This window comes from Medicago sativa, chromosome 3 (assembly GCF_051527215.1).
Source record: "Medicago sativa cultivar Bolivia chromosome 3, Bolivia_mono, whole genome shotgun sequence".
Taxonomy (NCBI): Eukaryota; Viridiplantae; Streptophyta; class Magnoliopsida; order Fabales; family Fabaceae; genus Medicago; species Medicago sativa.
In genome coordinates this window covers 24,035,074-24,057,500 of record NC_140751.1, presented here as the reverse complement: position 1 = coordinate 24,057,500, position 22,427 = coordinate 24,035,074, and the positions used below count along the sequence as shown (strand labels likewise).

General features: G+C 32.7%; 1 protein-coding gene across 3 annotated transcripts; it reads left to right on the top strand.

Moving 5' to 3' along the window:
- The first annotated feature begins 7,733 nt into the window (after window positions 1-7,733).
- On the top strand, window positions 7,734-12,563 carry LOC146936540 (uncharacterized). Of its 3 annotated transcripts, none has more exons than XM_085751307.1 (3): window positions 7,734-7,841; window positions 10,377-10,559; window positions 11,617-12,563. In XM_085751307.1, exons 2-3 carry the CDS (start codon window positions 10,410-10,412, stop codon window positions 12,250-12,252), a joined length of 786 nt encoding a protein of 261 aa, XP_085607433.1. In that variant the 5' UTR covers window positions 7,734-7,841; window positions 10,377-10,409; the 3' UTR covers window positions 12,253-12,563. The 3 variants fall into 3 exon arrangements, with proteins under 3 accessions (XP_085607433.1, XP_085607434.1, XP_085607432.1); XM_085751308.1 differs by having other exon boundaries at window positions 10,372-10,559; XM_085751306.1 differs by having other exon boundaries at window positions 10,232-10,559.
- Window positions 12,564-22,427: the final 9,864 nt, after the last annotated feature.

The following is a 22,427-nucleotide window of genomic DNA, read 5'->3' as shown; positions in this document are numbered from 1 at the left end:
TACATCACCAACATAGTTTCCCGAATCATCAAGATTCAGTATCGCTTTACCATTAGGTAGAGCTCTCATACAACCTGCCCAGGTTGTTTTATCAGCATCAATTTCAACAATTAAAAAATCGTTTTCTGTTGGATTGTATAAGCTGGGTAAAACTTTAATTTTTCTTTTAATAGTTTTTACAGTTAGAGTATCTTGTTCAGTCCATGACCATGGAACTTTCTCAGATATCTTTTTCTGTAAAATCTTTCTTTCAGTTGCCAAGTTTTTGAAAAATCCTTCATTGGCAATATAATTCAAACATCCTAAAAATCTTTGAATTTGTTTTCGATCTTTCAATTCATCAGGGAAAGCTTGAATCTTTTCCTGAACATGTGGAGATAAATCGAGGGTGCCATTTTCTTTAAAAATAAGGCCTAAATACTCGATTTCCTTTTTGGCTAATTGTGATTTCTTTTTTGAAATAAGAATTCCCTTTTCTGAAATTCTATTTAAAACAATTTCTACATCTTTAAGATGTTGTTCTTTAGTTCCTTTTGTAAAAACTAAAATATCATCAATATATGCCAAACATATATGTTCTAATCCTCTAAGAGCATTATCCATAAATCTTTGGTATATAGATGGTGCTTGTTTTAGTCCAAATGGAAGAACATTCCATTGATAGTGTCCTTGTGGACATGAAAAAGCTGTTAAAGGCTTAGTTCCTTCTGAAAGTCTGATTTGATAGTATCCTGATTTTGCATCAAAAGATGAAAACCAATCACATCCTTTTATCTTTTGCAAAATATAGTCCTTTCGTGGTAATTTATAAGAATCTCCGATTGTAGCATCATTGAGTTTCTTATAATTTATCACCATTCTAGCTTTTCCTCTTTTTATTTCATTGTGATTTGTCACATAAAAAGCGGGTGTTGAATGTGGACTTGCAGATGGAGTAATTAACTTCTTTTCTTGAAGTTCTTTTATATCCTTTTGAAATTCTAATTTATCTTGTACTGAATAAGGCATTTTATACTTTACATTAATCTCCTTATTAGGATCTCGTAATTTGATGGTAACAAGTTCATGATTTGTATTTTTCAGATTATCCAAAGGATCTTCTGAACATACAACATCAAGTTTTTGTTCTATTTCTTCAAGATTTAAAAATAATTTACCTTCTTCCCAAATACTCTTTAGGTTTATAAGATTTTCAGAAATTAATTGAATAATCTCATTTCTAGTTATAATTTTTGTTGTTATAACTTTTGTCTTTTCTTTGGGGTTTGCTAAATTTTTCCAAAGTAAAGAAATAGTTTTAACATTTTGCACAAACGGTGCATATAATTTTAAAAAGTTATTTCCAATGATAAAATCTAATCCTGAATCATGGAGATAAATTGTTGGTATGAAGAATTCATGACCTTCTATAGTAATTGAGATATTCTTCAAAACAAACCATATTTGATGTTTTGACTTATCTGCAACAATTATTTCTTTGGGTTTTCCTAATCTTTCCCAATTTCTTGATATGTTTTGTTTTCCAAAACATAATGTTGCGCCTGTATCTAAATAGGCTAAAATCTCCTTCTTACGAAGTTTTATTTTAATAAAGGTAGCACTAGGGTTTCCTTTACTCAAAATCTTGGTTTTGCTCATCTTCGGAATCTGTACAAAGTTCATAGAAGCTTTGTTGCTCCCAATCAGAATCTGAGTCTGATTCTACTGGTTCATAACCTATTCTATAGATCATGTTTAAAACTTGTTTCTTTTCTTTAGAAACTTTCTTTGGACATTCATTAGCGTAATGTCCTGTTTCATGGCATAGCCAACATGTGCATGATTTTTTACCTTTAGGACAGGTTTTATTTTTTCTAGGGTACTCCCTTTTTCTTCTATAGAATCTTTTCTTCCTATGTTTCTTTTTATCATAGGAAAATCTTTTAAATTTCTTTCTTCTAGGATATTTTCTTCTTTTCCTAGTTTTTTCACAACCATATGCTCCAATTTTTCCTTGGATTCTATCGCAGCACAAACCTATTCGTGCATCTCGTTTTGATTGTTTCTTTAGGCATTGTTCTTGCATCCAATTTCTAAGGATAGAAATTCTAGCTCCTAAAGTATCTTTAACCGTTCCTGAGGATACTGCACTGTTAAATTCGTTTTGAATTATTTGGGACATAGACATAGGTAATTTTTGGTAAAATAATTCGACAACCTTTTGGTTTTCTCTAGTGTCTTTATTTAAATCATAATATAATTGTGAAAATTCACAAATATAATTTTCTATGTAACAAGGATTACATATGGATAAATTCATTATTCTCCATAATTTTTCAGTGTTAAAGGCGGTATTTGAGTCTACCGTATCTTGCCATCCTTTGAATTCATTTAAAAGCCATTCAAAGATTTTATTAATCATTCCCATACTGTTTTCTGCAGTTTGTTCTTCTTCAGGTTTTTCGGCCAGAAATTTATATGCATTACCTTCTGTTCTACACAAAAGATAATTAAAAATTTGTTTTGGGCTTAGACCTTTTAAGTCACTATCTAACTGTATCTGGATAGTATTTTTATTATACCAATTTCTTATGGCTTGAACAAGATTGTCAACACAATCAATATTTAGAATTCCACTTCCATCATTTACACTATGTTTGGGAATATAATTCATAGGAATTCTTTGGAATTTAGCTTGGGAAAATTCCCTATGGAATTCTGCATTCCAATTATAAGAGGGTCCTCTTTTTGTTCCTGAGCTTTCGCCCATTTCTAATTGTTCTATTTTAACGAAATTTCCATCGTCTTTTGAATCATCATCAGAACTAAAGTCGTAGACAAAATCTTCTAGATCTTTAGGTTCAGGTTCTTCCTTAATGGAATCTTTTTCACTTATGTCTAAAGTAGCCATAAGTTGATCTAATTTTTCGAGTTGATACTCTATGTTTTCTTCTATACTCATCTTTTATAATTAGCAAATAAGGTTTTTTCTTCGATTTCGATTTTTTCCTTATTCTTCCCCCCTTCTTGAAGAGAAAGATGTTGTTTACAACAGTTTTTTATTAGATAATTAATCATATCAGTGATATTGTTTAACTGAGGATTAAAAGAATGATATATATGAGGATATTTATTATTTTCATTTTTATTGTAACACGGAAAATCTTTTTCCATATTTACCCAAGTTTCATGGGGTCTTTCTAATCCTTGCTCATAATCTTTTGTAAACAAATTATTTTGTTTATAGATTTGAGGTAAGGTTTCAAGAAAAGAAATCTGTCTTTCAAATCTCTCATTTAATTTCTTGGTTTCGTCAAGCAAAGCTTTAATTCTAGTTGTGAGGGTATTATTTTCTTCACTCATCTAGCTAATTCTTTATATTCATTATATAAAAAATGATCTATATTTTCATGGCTTTCATATAAATATTTATCTAAAAAATATTCAGCCGTTGTATTGCACCATCTAATTTGTGCTTTAACTAGTGTAATATCTTGATAGTTTGGACATAATATAAAGGGTTGTAAAATACATTTCCCTGTTGGTCCTTTAATAAATTCCATTTTTATTTAGACTTTTAAAGCCGGTTTTCCACAAACTGATTTAAAATGTCTGACTTTATTGGAAAAGTCATTTAGGTGACTGTTCCGTAGAATTCTCCTATTTATAATGGAAGAATTATTATTTAGAGGAGCATGTGGGGTCCACGGATAACGTGGACAATTTGAGCTTGAAAATATATTACTATATGAATGAGTAAGCCATTAGATGTTTGTTTACGTTTGTGCGCTGTGTGAATGTGATGTGCTGTTACTTTTGTTAAACAACCAAGTAGAATTATCATATCTTTGTTTTTTATTTGAAGACATCAACCGCTATAATAGCCAATGTTTCTGATTTAAAATTGACTTGGATACCTCTTTTTTCGAACATGACTGCTTGGACTCTTGTAAGTTCTAAGAATACATTAATAATTCACAAGTTGTGAATGTATTGAGGAATCGTTTGTCCAAGTGGAACAATAGACATAGGAAGATCACTAATGGTACATGTCACTTGTTTGGAAACTGTTTAGTCTCATGGCACAGTAAAAAACAACATAGTGTTGATCTTTTTACCGTAGAGGTTGAATATATGGCAGCCGGTGGTTGTTTTTCTCAAATTTTATGGCTTATACAACAATTACTTGACTATGATTTAAAACCCAGTTGTGCATCAATCACGTGTCATAACACTATAACTATGAATCTCACGAAATATTCAGTTTTACACACACCCACTAAAAATATTGAAATACGACATACATCATTTCCTTAGGGATCATGTAGAAAAGAAGGATGTAATTTTTTAGTACAACAACACCAAGTGTCAACTTGCCGATATTTTTACAAAACCACTTAATCTGATTCTTTTATCAAAATATGTAGGGAGCTAGGTATCCTATATACCTCTAGCTTTAAATAAGCAAGATCATCATGCTATTTATTATTTTCTCTAACCATGATTGTTTTCTCAGGGATATAATTTGTGTTTTTACTTTTACAAGGGTTATTTTCAGACTTCGCATATATTACAAAAGCTATTTCAACAAGTAAACCTAAAATATAAAACATTTTTCCTTGTTTTTTATATCATATTTCAAATGATATTATATTTTACATTTATCTCTTTTCTCGCATTCTCTCTTACATATTTCTCTTTCTCAATCTCTATCCTTTTTAAAAAATATAATGATTACACATTTTTCTAAAGGTGAAAAAGGGAAATTTGATACAAGTTATGCGAATTTTGATTGTCTATTCTCCATAAAATATTAAGCTCGCAAAGATGCAAGACCTATCCACAAGGTGAAAAAGGGCGATTTGATACAAGTTATGTGAATTTTGATTTCCTATTTCCAAAAAGGCCGATTTAAAGTCGCATTTTATCGTGGATAAAATTCAACAAATTTCAAAAGTATGGTATACCACAAATCATTAGCGTAAACGATTGTTTGGTTTTTTTTCGTGTTAACTTCGTCCACTCAGGAACCAAACTCAGAATCTCTAGAATTATTCATTTTTTGGTGTAACTCATTAACCACTTCAGCTAAATTTTTTGGTTAACGAATTTTTGGTTTTGAATAGACATAGTCAAACCCACAATAGTTCTCTGGTTTTGAATAGGCATAGCCAAACCCACAATAATTCGTTTCACCTATATCATTTGAATTTTCACCGCTCAATTTCTCTAGTTTTGAATAGGCATAGTCAAACCCGCAATAGTTCGTTTCACCTATATGAATTGAATTCCATGACTCCATTCTTTAAAACCGAAAAAAAATATATTATTTTTCTCACAAATCTTTATCTTTCAATATCTTTATTTTTGTCTTAAATTTTGGTTCTTTTATAAAGTTAAGATACAATTAAACATATATTTCTCTTTATATTACAAAAATTTGAACGTATTAATTAATCTTTTTAAATAAATGACTTGTTTAATTATTTTCATATTCAAGTCCAAACTTAAATGATCAAAGATAAAAGACATATAAAATAAGAAAATTTATATATAAAAAAAAATACCTAGTAGAATAATATCATTGTTTATATATTATACACAAAAATGAAAAAAATACCAAGTAGAATAATATCATTGTTTATATATGTTAATTGATGGCGATATTGTTGGTGAATGCTTATATGCCAAATGATGATGATGAATTAAGTTATTGAATCATTATATGAAAATGATGTTGATTGTTGGTGGTGAGTTTATACATGTTAATTTCGATGTGATTGACGATGAATGCATGTATATATATATATATATATATATATATATATATATATATATATATATATATATATAGTTGTTGATAGCCGTTGATAATGATGTTTTTGTTGTATCATGACGTGACGACTTTGGAGGAGTATGGTAACATGCATATATGTGTCGGAATTAGGCGCATAACATAATTGGCATGAGTCTTGATTGTTTATATGTGAATGATGACTATTGATGATAAGTGTGTTGATGAATACATACATGGACATTTGAAATTGATTGGTTGATGAATTTGTGCATTGGTGAAATTTGTTGAATGTTGTGATCTATGTGGATTGGTGTATATGTACATTGGTGGACTTTGTTGATGGTTGTAAATAATTGAGCTATGCTCTAATTGCAAACCTTACTTGTTTGTGCTTATATACTTGGTGAATAAATTTGATGATAACTATTTTGATAATAATGATGAGGTGAGAATTGTATATGTATATACATATGATGTGGTGATTTCTTTGATAATGATGATCTGCTTGCTTATAACTTTGAAATGATGAATTGAACTTGTTGAGTTGCTAAATGAAAAATAAGGTGAGTTATTCTTTCATTGATTGATGTTGATGAATGATGAGTTTGTGTCGATGACTTGATTAGAGATTGAATATGTTTGATATGCTATGCTAGTAATGTGATAGCTTGAGATGCATGGAATGGGGGATAATAATTATGTGATGGTAGTATTCTAGGAGGGATGATTATGGATATGTGTATGCATGAAATCTTTGAATGCTTATGTTTGTTTTATGTTGATTATGATTGATGTGAAGCTTACCCCTAGTGGTTTTGACCGCCTACCTGTTTGTATGAATGGGTAGACGGAGTGCAGAAGTAGTTGTTTTGATGAGTGCTTGGTTAGCGGGAGCTAATCTCCGTTATCGTTTTTGGTGGAGTCTTAGAGTAGGCTCTGATCTAGGATGTCTGTCTGTATGATTATTATAGATTGATTATTCTGGATTTATTTATGTTGTGAAGATTTTACCCATTTGTCGGGATTTGGAGACTTTATTTAATAATGATGATTTTACCCAGTGGTATGTTGTTCCTATGACATGTAAATTTGGTGATGTATGATTTATATCCGCTGCGACTGTTGAGAAATTTATAAATGCATGTTGTGTGAATTGTTGTTGAAGACGTAACGTCTATTTCTTGAATAATTTTTTTTTTATTCGCGTGTTTTATCGCTTTAATAGAAGTAGGGCGTTACAAGTTGGTATCAGAGCCGAGGTCAGTCTTGTCTGGACTAGTATTCATTGAATTTCTTGTTTGTACTCGAATGGTATTGACTTACCTTCGGTACTTGTTGTGCTGTTCCGTTCTTTTAAGTGGGTTTGAGCGTAGTGGGGAGTAGCAGGTTGCTTCTAATATGTTAGTCTGACTATTCATCCATGAACAACTAAGATGTATCAGGATTTGAAGAGGTTGTTTTGGTACCTGGAATGAAGAAGGAGATCATTTTGGTTAAATTGATTTGGGTTGGACCAACTGGTGATAGTGCGACTTGGGAATCGGAGAGTAGGATGAAGTTTTCGTACCCGAAGTTGTTTCCTTCAAGTGATTTTCGAGGGCGAAAATTCTTTTAGTGGGGGAGAGTTGTAACAGCCCAATTTTTGCTAGATTTAATTTTGATTGTTTTTAATATGTGTTATATGTGCTCATATATGATTATTGTCTCTATGTGTATTTTTAGTTGGGGTTATTAGAATTCGGTGTTAGAAGGGTAATAATTATACATTTTACTAAGTTGAGTGAGTAGTAATATTTTTAATTAGTTGTGAGCTGGTAAGTAACCGTTATTATTATTATTATTTTACCGTTAAGTGAGTAGCCCTATTGTGAGTGGACTATATTATTTTAAATAAAGAATAGAAGAAAAGAAAGGAAAGAAGGAATATTATAAGATAGAAAAGGAGAGGAAGGAAAAGAAAGAAAGAAAAACACGTGAGAAGAAGAGAAGAAGAAAAGAAGAGGAAGAAAGAAGAAAAGAGAAGAAAAGGGTAGATTCAAAGTTGCTAGGATTATTGTCAATTGAGGTAAGGGGGTTAGATTTCATTCATAATCTCTTAGTTAATTTGGTATATTGTGAATTGTGCTCTAAGTGTTTAAATTGAGCTATGTTGTTGTTGATTCATAATCTTTTGTTCTTCTTAAACTCAAAAGTGATTAATTGTGAATTTAAATGGTGAAATTCATGCTTGTATTTTGATGTAATTTTGGGTATGTGAAATTGATGCTAAACATGTTGTTGTTGTTGATTTTACATACTTGAATTGTGGTTATATGAAACTTTGTTGATTTTTGCTCAATTTGATGAAAGATGATGTTGTGGTTGTTGAATGATGGTGAGATCATGATTATATGATGTAGTTGTTGTTGTGTTATGATGTTCTCATCAATTTTATGCTATGGGTGTTGGAGATTACATGAGTTTATTCAAGATTGGTGTGTTGTTGTTGTGTGTTGTTGAGTTTTGGTGAAAATGGTGAATTGAGTTGTTGTTTTTTTGTAAAAATTGGTTGATTTGATAAATTGTGATTAATTGGTATTTGATTTCATGTTTGATGTGTTGTTGAAAGCCCTTTGAGTACATATACCTACCTGTAAATAATCTTTTGGAACAAATTTGGGTATTGGGAGATCAAAATTTGAGATTTTGGTTGATGAAATTTGGGTTTTTGAGTATTTTGGTTCGGCCAAAATCGGGCCCCGAACTGTCAAAATCGGGCCCGAATTCCTGTTAGGCAAATCTGGAAAACATTCACATTTTCACCCTTTTCCGTTTTGAATTAGCTTTTGGTGTAAACATAAAAGTTTTAGATAATTTTGTTAGCTTTCCAGTGGCTATGGTTTGACGTGAAAATGATTTATAGATTTTGAGTTATGATGAAAATACTACAAGTGGGTCTTAGTAAAACTTTATGAAAGTTCAGCATAACCCCGAATTTCAAATGAAATCTAGCACTGATTAGTGTAGAACTGGTCTTAGGTGTAAACACGAAAGTTGTAGGTATGGAAGTTACCTTTCTAATGCCGTTGGTTTGACATCAAAATGAAGTATAGAACTTGAGTTATGGTCAAATTACTGCACGCAGGTCACAGTGATAATGAGAGACGAACTTTGTCGAAAATAATCTTTAAGTCCAATTACTTGGCAAATCTTTGGTGGATGGTTTGATATAATTATAAGAAGATATGTGAATGATTGCTAGGTGATGAATATGATGGTTATCATAATGTGTTGTATTTTCTCCTTTACTTGAATTGTGAGAAATTATATGGAGTTGTTGGGTCGTAATGATGTTATGTGTTGTTCATGATTGATGAAGTATTATATGAAGGTATATGTTGTTGAATATGACGTTACATGATGTTGTTCATAATTGATGAATTATGATATTATGAAGTGAAGTCGTTGTTGTTGTTGTTGTTGCCGCTGTTGTTGTCAATGTCGTTAAAAGTTGTAAGTTGTTGTTGATGTCGTTGAAGTTGTTGGTTGTTGTTGGAATTGTTGCTGAGTCAATTCATATTCATATAAAGTTGGGAGCTTGATGCCCTGTTGAATGCATAATCATTCATATAAAGTTGGGGGCTTGATGCCCTGGAGCCTTTGCTCAATTAAGTTGGGGGCTTGATGCCCTGATTGGTACCACATGCATAATATGTGGTCAAGTTGATGTAGTTGTTGTTGCATTGTTGTTGATGTTGAGTGGTCGATGTTGTTGTCGTGTTGTCAAGTTGATGTAATTGTTGTTGCATTGTCGTTGATGTTGAGTTGTCGGTGTTGTCATCGTGTTGTCAAGTCGAATTACAACATTAGTAAAGAGAGCTTGATGCTTGATGGTATCACATGTATACTGCATTTGTTTAGTCGTTGTTGTTGCATTGTTGCCGCGTTGTTGAGCAAAGTTTTGTTGATGAATTATTGTTGGGTGGTAATAATGTTGTTGATGTTGAATATTTGTATATATGTTAATTGATGGCGATATTGTTGGTGAATGCTTATATGCTAAATGATGATGATGAATTAATTTATTGAATCATTATTTGAAAATGATGTTGATTGTTGGTGGTGAGTTTATACATGCTAATTTCGATGTGTTTGACGATGAATGCATGCATAAATGACGACTTTGGAGTAGTATGGTACCACATGCATAAATGTTGATTGTTTATATGCGTCAGAATTAGGCGGATAGCATAAATGCATGTTGTGTGAATTGTTGTTGAAGACGTAGCGTCTATTTCTTGAATAATTTTTTTTTATTCGCGTGTTTTATCGCTTTAATCGAAGTAGGGCGTTACACTCTAGCTAGCCGGACTGAACCTTTTGAATGTTGAAACCCGTGTGTCAATTGTTAAATTTTATTGGCAATTTGTGTTTGATTTTTCAATTTATTGTGGAACTAACGCACGCACCTAACAGGATGTAACTGGGAAATGAGAATACAAATTGAAATCCAAATTGGTATTCTCCACCCAAACGCAAGTGAAGTCACGTCAATGATTTCATGCTATATGTCAAAATAGAATAAATATACAATTTAAGTGATTTATAAATACTAGTGCAGCGTGGTGATTGGAGAAATCAAATAGAGTTATAGATGGCAGAACTTTTTGTGAATCAAGGAAAGGAATACGCAGATGCAAGGCCAAGTTATCCACCACAACTCTTTCAATTCATAGCTTCAAAAACTCCCTCTCACAACCTTGTTTGGGATGTTGCTACCGGAAGTGGCCAAGCCGCCAAATCTGTAAGTTCGCTCCCTTCCCTCGCACTTTATCTCTTCCTTATCTTACAATATCTTATAGGAGTATTTTTCAAAACAAAAAAATTCTTCTTATCCTCCCTCGTAAAGTAAGTACTGAACGGTATAAGACAGAACAACACAGCCTAAATAGTACATGACAAAATCGCAATGCTTTGAAACATAGATGGAAAAGTGCATCCAATCCAAATTAAATATGACTCCTCCATTATTAGAGTTACAAGGATGTTTCTCTAGACACAAAATCCAACATCAACCAACAACATATGTGCACACTATTTTCTGACTTTTGTATTGTTTTTTTCTCTCCCCTGTCTAATATTACACACATTCAAGTTATATTTTATACGATGTCAGATATGTTATCCGACTTTTGTCTGTCTAAATAACATGTCTTTTATGGTTATTTCATTGTTTTAGTTTTTATTCATAATTTATTTCTCCTCTCTAACATATGTGTTTTAGATGGTTAGGAGAATTGAGCTAGTTGTTTGGTTTTATAAGCCCTAACGTGGAACTTAATTTTTTTTCAATACACCCCCTTACGTCTCGTACTATTACGCTTGGTACGCTAATATAAACTGGTAAATGACTGAATGAATAGACTTTAATATTGTGTTATGGTTTCATAAAACTGACTTATAAGGTAAGAATATTTAATAAAATCTATCATGCCTTCTCCCTGAACTAAGTAAGCCTTGAATTTTGTTGGATATAGGTGATGCACACCGACACCGAATTTGCATTTGCATGCTAGCTAGCTTCTTCTTAGTTAGTGTAAGGAATATTAGAAAAATATTAAGAATAATAATTTAACACTTTTTTTAACACGTACTCTTTTATCAGATAAAATGTGGTCCTACAATTTTGAAAACCAGTCCCACATAAAGTGGTGGAACCCGTATGATTTCACCGATGAATGCACGAGAAAAAGTGATAAATAAGTGACTTCTTAAGTTGTCAAATTCCACACACACATAATACAATTCTTTCTTGATCGCAAAATTACTTTTACTTTAACACACTTAATTCATGATTTCAGTTAGCTGCATTGTACAAGAATGTCATAGCCACAGATGTGAGTGAACAACAACTTGAATTTGCAATTAAGCTCCCTAATGTGCAATACAAACACACCCCCTCAACAATGTCCATTCCCGAGGTTGAACAAATTGTAACACCACAAGGAACCATAGACCTTGTGACCATTGCTCAAGGCCTTCATTGGTTTGACCTCCCAAATTTCTATGAACAAGTCAAATGGGTACTCAAGAAACCTCATGGAGTCATTGCTGCTTGGTGTTACTTTTTGCCAAGAATTAGTGATGAAGTAGACACTGTCTTTGATCAATTCTATTATACTGATTCGCAACCTTATTGGGATTCGGCGCGTAAATTAGTTGAGAAAAACTATAGAAGCATTGATTTTCCATTTGAGGCAGTGGATGGAGTTGATCATACAGGACCATTTGAGTTTGTGACAGAAACATTGATGAGTTTTGATGGTTTGTTAACTTATATAAAATCATGGTCAGCTTATCAAACAGCAAAAGAGAAAGGTGTGGAGCTTCTTGGGGTTGATGTAGTTGAAAAATTTAAGCTTGCTTGGGGTGAAGGTGGCCACAAAACTGCCAAGTTTCCAGTTTATCTGAGAATTGGAAGAGTGGGAAATGTCTGAACATGTGGAAATGGCTACTTTCTAGCTAGTTCTTACTTTGAAGGTGCAACATCAAAATAAAAGCAAGATGCAAGATTATTCGTCCGGCTCAACCTCCAAAATGAACAAGCAAGAAGTTCTTATGCTGCATTGCTCGGTTGCTCATGTTTATTCACTTGTTAGAAATAAAATCTCATGATTGTTTGCTGATATAAATTGTATTTTCGCAAACAACTTAGTCCCTGCATCATTTCAGTCTTGTTAGACTATATTGATTTTGATTTGAAAGAAACTTGATATCACTTTCTTATGAATACATGATGAGTTGATCACTTGATGGAGTATTTATTTCATAGAAGAAAAGACCTAAGGATGTAAAAAGCTCCGTCGGATTTCAATTCAATGTTGTTGGTTTTGATTTGACACAGTTCTGTTACACAGAAAATACTCACATGTTGGAAGAGGTTATATGCAACATAGATTTCAATCTCAAAGTAGTTGATTTTATTGGATTATATGGAGAGGAATACAGAAGCCAAAAGTAATAAATTTGAGATGATATAATGGGCTGGTTTAAAGATGTCTCAATGTCAATGGATGCATGTTTCATGTGTTTAGGAAGAAAATACATTTAATTAAGAATTTAGACTATAGGGATTAAATTGTATTTTTTTTTTCAATTGGTAGCCCCTAGTATGGTCCTCATATTTATTAAAGGTCCATCGGTGGACCTTCATATTTGACTTCCTATAGCAGGTTACTATTTTTATAGGTGAAAGCAAGGGTGATGATGGCCCAACATAGTTTATGGTGGACCATATACTTGGTAATTGTAGGATGTGGTAGTCTTGCCAAATCTTCCGATCCAATTTTGTTTTCTACTTCAGTTTGTATTGTTCTTCGTCCTTAAGTTACTGCTTGGGCACTTAGACACAATCAAAATCCTTTATGGTTTGTCATTAGTAACCAAAATTTCAAACTCATCAAATCACCATAAATTTATATTCCCAGAAAAATCAATTAATGAAACACAGTAACTCACAAAACCATCACTATAAAAATCCCTCAATTTCCACAAACACCCTTATCTCCAGAAAGAAAAAAAAGTAGAAAGCGTTTACCAAGAATTAAAATATTAGGTTTTCCAACTTGTATTATTAGCCTCCACATAGATTTATCAACTCTCATGGCAAGAGTAGATCTAACAGTTAAAACCTCTTAAGCCAGGTTAGATTCACTGATTCGAATACCCTCTTCGAAGGAAATCTCACAAAAGGGGCGTTCTCATATTATGGCGGAACGAAAAAAAAGTCATGCCTTGAAGATGGTTGAGGATGAGAATGTGTCGATGGAGCAGAGATGAGTAGGAGAAAGAACAAACACTAGATGCATAGGTTGTACCTTAATAACATGGCAAATTCTACGGTGCAGTAACCAAAATGACATTTCCAATAAAGTCGAAACTTTTTAAATCAGTTTATACAAAAACCGGCTTAAAAAGTCCTAAATCAGTTCAATCAAGAACCGACTTTAAAAAATCTAAAATAAAATGGATTAAAAATCCTAAACGAAGAATTATTCCTTTTCCTTTCATTATAAATCCTAACTACAAAGAAATTTATTTAGCAAAAGCACAAATTAAATGGTTTGAAGAAACAGCTATCTATTATCTGACAGAAAATTTTAACTATCAACTTTTTTTCGAATATGTTATTAAAGCTGAAAAGCTTAGAAATAATCTTCAAAAATTAGCAAGATAAAGTAAGATAAAATAAAAATGGAAGGTCTTGTAAACCCATTTGGAAAAATAATACCACAGCCGTTCATATTACAACCAACTTATCAAAATATTTATTTGATAAAAAATCAAATAAAATGGTGTAGAGATACAACCTTTTATTTTTTTAATAATTGACTACGATTATTTCTTATTCGTAGAATTTGAAAGTTTAGCAAATAAACTCGAAGAAAGAATAAAAAACTTAGTTAATGGCTAATAAAGGTTTAGGAGAAAAAATACAAGATATTTTTGAAAAAATAGTAGTTCTTCAAGAACGACTAGAAAAAATAGTTTCTTATATAGAAACTTTAACAGAATATTGGTTAGACAAAAAAGAGTTTAAAGAAAAACTCGATGAAAAATTATCTAATTTAGAAGATAATCAAAAAATTCTAGACGAAAAACTTTGTATAAAAATAAACTATCTAATTAAAAAAGACAAATGTCTTACTTTGGAAGATCTTCAATCCTTCTTTCAGAAGGGGGGGAGAAGACATGATAAAACCAGAAAAACAAAATGAAAAAATTCATTTTGAAGCCCTAAAATTCTAATGGATGAAACAGAGGAAGAAATAGCAAACCAATTAGGAGAGCTACAAACATTAATGGCTTCATTAGACATTAATGAAAAACAAAAAATAGTCGAAGAATCAGACGAAGAAAAATAAATTTGTCTATGACTTTGATTCAGAAAGTTCCTTTAGTAATGAAGATGAACCCTTTAGTAATAAAGATGAGCCACAAGTAGGATTTGTCATAACTGATAATCCGGAAACTTCAGAAGCAGGTTCTAAACGAAAAAGAGAAGAACAACTTCTTAGAGAACAAATGATAATTCAAGATGGAATTAATGAAAGGCGTTATAAAAATATACCGCCTAAATACATTCCAATAATGAATTCTCATAAAGACGATGATGTCTTAGACATAGACTGTAGTGCAGATACAGGAAAAGATCTGAGAGAATGGTATCGTAAGCATATGATATACATTCAATTAGATTCTCAATTAAAGGCTTTTGGTCCAAGAGATATCTTTAATTATCTTAGGGCAAAAACCACAGGAAACGTTTGACGATTCTTATCAGAAAATCCAAACCCAGACTTACCTCCTACAAGCAAGGAAGTTATAGATTATGTCTATACTGAGCTTAGGAATGAATTTATAGGTTTTGAAAACATAGATGCCGCCAAGGATCTAGAAAACACAACAATTCATAAAATCTTTAATTTAAAGATTTGTGATATGTGTCATATTGAACCATTCATTTGCGAGTTCAAAAAATACTATTATGGAGTTCATTCCATAAAATGATTAGAATATAACTTGTTAGGTTTATTCTACAACAAACTTCCACCAGCCGTTGGAACAAAAATGGAAAAAATATTCCAAGAAAAATTGCAAAATAACCTTGACTAGAAAATACTCTAGGAGCAACAATTAATCCTTATAAAAAGTCTTCTTTCAAAAACTAAAAAATAAGATCAGCTATTTGCGATTACTTGCGAGTCATGGAATCATTACTCTTATAGTGCGATTTGCGATTACTTGCGGTTTGCGATTACGGGCTTAACAAGTCTTCATCGTACATGCATGTATCAAACCATGGAATCTTAACACATCATTGGATTGCCATCGGTAGTTCTGTTATTCACAATACAAAATAGGTTCCTATTGGTATTTAATTAGCTGTGCAAAAAGTAACAATTGGTAGAACAAAACAGAGTCAAAAAACGGTGAGCGGTGAATTACGATTGCGGTGATTGGGATTCCATCAAAAATCACATACTATTGTGATGCGATTCCAACAAAAAAGGATGATTTGCAATTTGCAATAGTGCTTTGCGGCGAAACCAAATTCCTTTACGTTTAACAGCAGATGCGATACATCACAACCGTTTAAATAACTTGCAGAAAACACACCATCCAGTTTATCGCTTTGCTATCGCTCATCGCTTTGCTATAACTCAGAAATATCGGTCATCGTTTTGCTATCGTTTTTGATAGGCTTTTGCGATTGCTTCCGGTTTTTTAAATTGCTCGATTAAGGTTTCCTGTTGCTGACAGTTTTCTCTCCGTTGTGAGAGCTTTTGTGTTTCTCTTCTTGTAAGAGTTTATGGTGTTGGTTTTCTTTCAAGCGTGGGTACGATGACTGAGATAAATTTCGAAGACTTGTCACTAAGTGATGATGAGGGACTGGGTTTCAACATTGAAGAGGAAGATTGTTCTGAACATGATCCTCGCCTATGTTTAGTGGGACGTTTTCTTGTCAACCGTCCAGTTCGACTTAAGGAGATGAAGATACAGATGTCTGAGGTGTGGCGACCGGTGAAGGGGGTGGCGGTGAAGGAAGCGCAACTAGGGCTATTCTTGTTCCAATTTTTTTACAAATTGGATATGGAGGAGGTACTGAAGGGTGGTCCGTGGACATATGACAATCATTCTTTGGTTTTGGAAAAGCTGCGAATAGGGGTGCTGTAACGCCCTCCTTTTTATTTAATTATTTTAATTAGTTTTAGAATATATTTATATATTTATATGATGTATATGAGGGATATATGATTTGTTGAGATTAGATGTCTTTTTATAATTTAGTTAATATATTTTGTTGAGTGATATTTTGTTATGTTATATGTTGGTATTTACTAGCATAATATATTTGTTAATTGTTATAGATATATATTTGTTATTTGGTGTATTATTATATATTTAGTAGAGAAATATTATTTATTAGAATATGAGGATTATTAGTGTGAGTAAAATTGGAGGTTAGAAAAGAAAGAAGAATAAGTTGTTGGGCCTAAATAGATTTGGGAAGAATATTTTAGTATTATAAATAGAGAAACTTAGGTTAGAAAGAGTTTACCAAAAACCGCTTTTTGGAAAAGAGGAGAACAAGAAAGAAGAGAAGAGAAGAGAAAAGTCAAGAGAAGAGGAGAAGACCTTAGGAAAGAAGAACGCTGCTGCTGATTCAGGAATTAATCTAAGGTGAGGGTGAGACTATCTCGCATTAATATTAAGTTGTTAAATCATTAGATTACATCTAACAAGTTGGGGAGAGTTTGTGAGAATTTGAGAATTAGGGTTTTGAGAGAGATTTAATGATTAGATGATGAAAACTTGTTGAATTGATGTAGAAATTGTATACAAACCTTAGATAATCATTAGGATGATAATTAGAATCAGTTTTGAGGTTAGCACCATGAGATTAGGTGAAACTTGAAGAAAATCTGCATTCTGCCCGAATTTTGATATGAAAACTGGTATTGATCGGTGTGGAATTGGTCTTAGGTGTAAACATGAAAGTTGTAGGTATGGATGTTAGCTTTCCAATTTCTTTGGTCTCACGTCAAAACGATTTATAAAACTTGAGTTATGGTCAAATTACTGCACGTAGGTCACAATGAATTTTTATGGACTTTCGGCACAACTTTTCCGAATTTAAAATGAAAACTGGTATTGATAGGTACAGAATTGGTCTTAGGAGTAAACATGAAAGTTTTAGATAATTTTTTTAGCTTTCTAGTGGCTTTGGTTTGACGTGAAAATGATGTTTGGTCTTTGAGTTATGATGAAAATACTACAGGGAGGTCTTAGCGAAATTGTACGGTGACAACATTCTCTGTTTCATGTTTTTGCGTTTTGTTCATATGTTTCTGTTTTGAATTGATCCTTGTTGTAAACATGAAAGTTGTTGATATTTGTGATATCTTTCAAGTATCTTTGGTTTGACATGAAAATATGTTGTGGATAATTTATTATGTTTTTACAAAGATACATAGTGAATTATTGTTGATGTTTAAATACGATGTTATATGAAGTTGTTTATGATTGATGAATATGCTGTTTTAAGATGTTGTTTATTATCATTTGATATTGTTATATTATGATATGACATGAATTATTTATGTGATCCATATGTTGTCAAGATGCTAAGATGTTAAGATGTTAAGACGTTAAGATGATAAGAGTTGTTAAGTCGTCGAGTCGTTATGAAGTCATCAAGTTGTTAAGATGTTATGTTGTCAAGATGTCAAGATGTTAGGATGTCATAGATGTTCATGAAGTTGTCTAAGTTGTACGAAAGTTATGTCGTTGCATTAGAGTTGTGTCGTTGCATAGTCAGAGATGGGGGCTTAATGCCCGACAGGTCCTTTATGACCTTAGAGATGGGGGATCAATGCCCGACAGGTCCTTTATGACCTTAGAGATGGGGGCTTAATTCCCGACAGGTCCTTTATGACCTTAGAGAAGAGGGCTTAAAGCCCTGGTGGTACCACATGCATAATGAAGATGTCTAAGATGATTTAAGATGATTTGAGAAGTAGAAGTTGCATAGTCGAGTCGAAGTTGTTAAGATGTTGAGATGTCAAGTTGTCAAGTTGTTAAGATGTCAAGTTGATAAGTTATTAATGAAGTGCTATGATGAATGAAGACGAATGATTTATGATAAGATGTTACGTGAGTTATAATTATGTTGATATATGAAGTTGATTACGAATTTGATTATGAAGTTGTTTTCGGTAATGCTATGTTTTGATAATAATACTTATGTGAAATTACATGATGATGCTTATGATTATATTTGATATTAGATGTTGATGCTTATAAATAATGTTTGATGAAATATGGTGACGTTTGTGATTAATATTGATGTTATGTGATGATTGTTAGAGACTATTATTTGATGTTATATGATGATGTTAAGATTAGTAATTGATAATATATGAAGATGTTTATGATTAGTATCAAGATAGTTTTACGACCAATATAAGAAGATTAATGACACTAGTTAAGGAAGTTAAGTTGTTAGATATGATTAATGAATTATAAGATGTTTAAGTTGTTGAATGTACTTTATATGATTTATATGCTTAATATTATTGTTTGAGAAATCTCATCCCTCTGTTTGGAAATGTTGCTCTTCGTATGGGTAACTTGCAGGTAACCAGGATTAGTTACGGTCGTGAGTGGACTCCTCACAAGTGTGTCTTAGGTGCTCTGATACGTAACTGGATCAGATTATGTCTTCTATTTCTATTCCTGACGTATTACTTATGGATTTTTATGAATAAATGTTGAACAAGACTTGAGATTTTTATGATGAGGCCTGCGTGCCAAAGACATTTTATGTTGAATGAATTAATTCCGCTGCGAAGTTTTGAATTACTTATGTTAAATGATTTTGAAGAATAAATTCCTATTTATTCCATTTATGAATTTTTAAGAAGTGTAGCATTCTTTTAAAGTTGAATTACTCTGATTTTTAATGATGAAATTTTTACGTTGGGAAAACGGGGTGTTACAGGTGCCGTTAAAGGATATACAGTTGAATTATATGAATCTCTGGGTTAGGGTTTACAATTTGCCAACTGGTATGATGAAGGAGAAAGTAGGAATGGGGTTAGGGAACTATATTGGAGAGTTTTTGGAGTATGATGGAAATAACAATTCTAGCTTCTGGCGTGAGTATATGCGGTTGAAGGTGAGGTTTGATAGCAGACAGCTATTGAAGATAGGGAAGAAGATCAAGGCAAATGAGGGTGAATGGTGTGTGGTGAATTTCAAATATGAGAGGTTAGGAACCTTCTGTTTTGTGTGTAGGATGCTAGGACATAGCGAGAACAAGTGCGAGGTTAGGTTCTCTCAGTCAGACATTACAATTCCCAAACGGTGGTCAAACGCTATTAGGGCAGATCCATGGAAGCCGGGGGAAGGGCGTCATCACAGTGGTTGCGGGGAAGATGAGGGTTCTCAGGCTAATGTGGGAAAAGAGGGATGGAGAAGAGCCAAAACAGATGGGCAGTCTGAGTCCAGTAGGCAACAGGTGTCTCCGACTTCTGTGGAGAGGGTGACCACGTCTCAGGTACTGGTGGGTAATCATACTAGTTCTACGCTTGTGCCATGTGGGGCCAGCAATGGCGTGAAGGAGTTATGGCATGTAAATGCTCCTTTATCGACTTTGACTAAAGATATACGGTCGGGTACATCATGTTCAGTCATTTCTTCAACTATTGATAACCAAAACCAGGTGCATAGTGTTATACCCTAATTTTGGACCTAAAAATACTTGTTCAAAATTTTCTTTCATCTTTGATATATGTCTATTACTTTTAAAGAATTGCCAATTTGCTATTGTTTACACTGACATTTCACTCTGCTTAGCTTTACAAATATTTTTAACTGTGTATTTGTCCATGTTTTCTTGCATTTCAAGTTATCCAAGATATCTTTCTTGCATTTCAAAGTCATTTGAATTTGTCTCTGATCAATTGCATCTTTCTCTGCATTTTATTTCAATGTTATTTGCAAAATTCATGAAAAAGGGCATTTTAGTCATTTCCTATGTTAAAATTTCTTTCAATCTTTGAAAAATTGTTTTAGTCTTTTCAAATGGTTTGAGTAAGTCCTTATCTCAATTCCATGTCAAAATCCATTTTAAGAATTGCCTTTGAAGTCATTTTAAGTCAGTTTAGCCCATAGGGGCATTTTAGTCTTTTCATGTGTTAAAGTCCTGTTTAATCTCTTAAAATCGTCTCTGAGTCTTTGAATTTGCTTGTATAAATTCTTGCTTTAGTTCTCTGTCAAAAACCATTTTAAAATTGCATCTGAGTCATTTTGAGTCATTTTAGTCCCTAGGGGCATTTTGGTCATTTCACACGAAATTTTGGCAGAGAGAGGTTACTTTAAAGTACCTCATTTAAGTAATTGGTTCATTTTAATCCGTTTTGTCATTTTTAATCGTTTCACTTTACGTTATTTTCAAATTACATTTTTTACCAATTTTATTTTAATTACATTTTTAGTCCTTTTTTGTCATTTTGCATTTTAGTCCTTTATTTTTAGTTAAATTGCAGATTAGTCCAAAAGTTTGTTACAAGTCCAGTCCACATGGCATCTTCCCATTGGTCCAGTCATCATACACATCACCTATAAAAGCCCAGTCACAGGCCAAATCATCACAACAACTATTCATTCTGCCACATCACACAAAAACATATTTCCACTTTTCTCTCTCCAAAATTTTGGATCAAAATCACAAAAGTCTCAAGAACACTATGAATATCATATGATTTTCTCATGAACATTCAAATATTCATAAACACAAAACTAACCAAAAATCATCACAAATACACCAAAAGTCTCAAAAATCATCACAAGTTCTCAATATAACAAAACCGAACCGGAACCGCAAGGAAGTGAACCGGCCGAACCGGATTTGAACCGGCCGAACCGGTCCAACACCACAAGGCCGCGGCGGTTTGGCTAGAAAGAGGAGGAGCTCGCGATTTTGTACCGGCAACGAAAGGGAAGATTAGATCGGAACCGTTTTCGTGAAGATCAAGAGGTAAACAACTTCTTCCTCTTTTCTTCTTTTCCATTTTTGTGTCAAAATTTTTCCAACTTCAAACTTAGATCTACGCCTCACCGTTGATTTTCTTGAAAAACTAAGCTCGGATTCGTGATTAGAACGAAAAAGGATTGTTAAAAAGCTAAAAAAAAATTGAATCGGGCAAAAAAAAAATTCCGACGCAGTGGTGCCGCCACCTCGCGGTGGTCGGCCAGCGCGCCGGACCGGCGAGGCATGATCGGAGAAGAAGAAGTGAAATAGATAGCTTCTCTCTCTAACAACATTCTAGAGAGAGAAGGACATGTGAATTGTGAAGTTGTTTCACGTAAAGTTTCTTTTAGAAACCTTTGTTCCATTTTATCATGTGCATGCATGTTCTTGTGGATTACCGTGTTCTCCCTTTGCTCTTAGCCGTTAGATCCTGATTCATGTGATGTGTATGAATGTGATACGTTGATTGTGTGTGCCTGTTTATGTTTACCATGCGCTGTGTGTTTTGGATCGTTAGACCTAGGCCAAACTTGGATCTGGATCAATCCAATGGCTGTGAGGCTTTTGGATAGTCCAGGATCCATCAAGACCTTGGGCTTGGGTCTATTTTCTTGCAGATCCTGTGATTCCTCTTATTTTCTTGCTATTTTACACTTTGTTTTAGCTTTTTACACCCCTGTCTGTCTAAAAATTTTCATAAAAAATCCTAAATTTTTTCTATGTGTTCTTGATCATTTTCTTGACATTTTTGTGATGTTGTTATGTGTTAAATCTTGATTAAAAAATATGTGGTATTTTCTAGTTAATTGTTTACTATGTTTGTTAAAATTTGTGAAGTTTTATATGTTCTTGTGTCTAAAAACTCTTTAAAAATTCTAAAAATTTTCATAATCATTTCTTGATAGTTTTGTGGTATTTTTGTGATGATTTTTGCATATTAAAACTTGGAAATAATAATGTGATGATCTTCTTGCTATTTTGTGATGTTTTGTATTAAAAATTTGTGAAAATTTGCTTGATTCTAGTTCCAATTTCTTGATAAATGTTTGTGACCTATACCATATGATTTTGTGA

Coding starts and splice junctions, on each gene's coding strand:
- LOC146936540 (XM_085751307.1), top strand. CDS start 10,410: ATGGCAGAACTTTTTGTGAATCAAGGAAAGGAATACGCAGATGCAAGG. Junction 10,560..11,616: donor GTGGCCAAGCCGCCAAATCT/GTAAGTTCGCTC, acceptor TCATGATTTCAG/TTAGCTGCATTGTACAAGAA.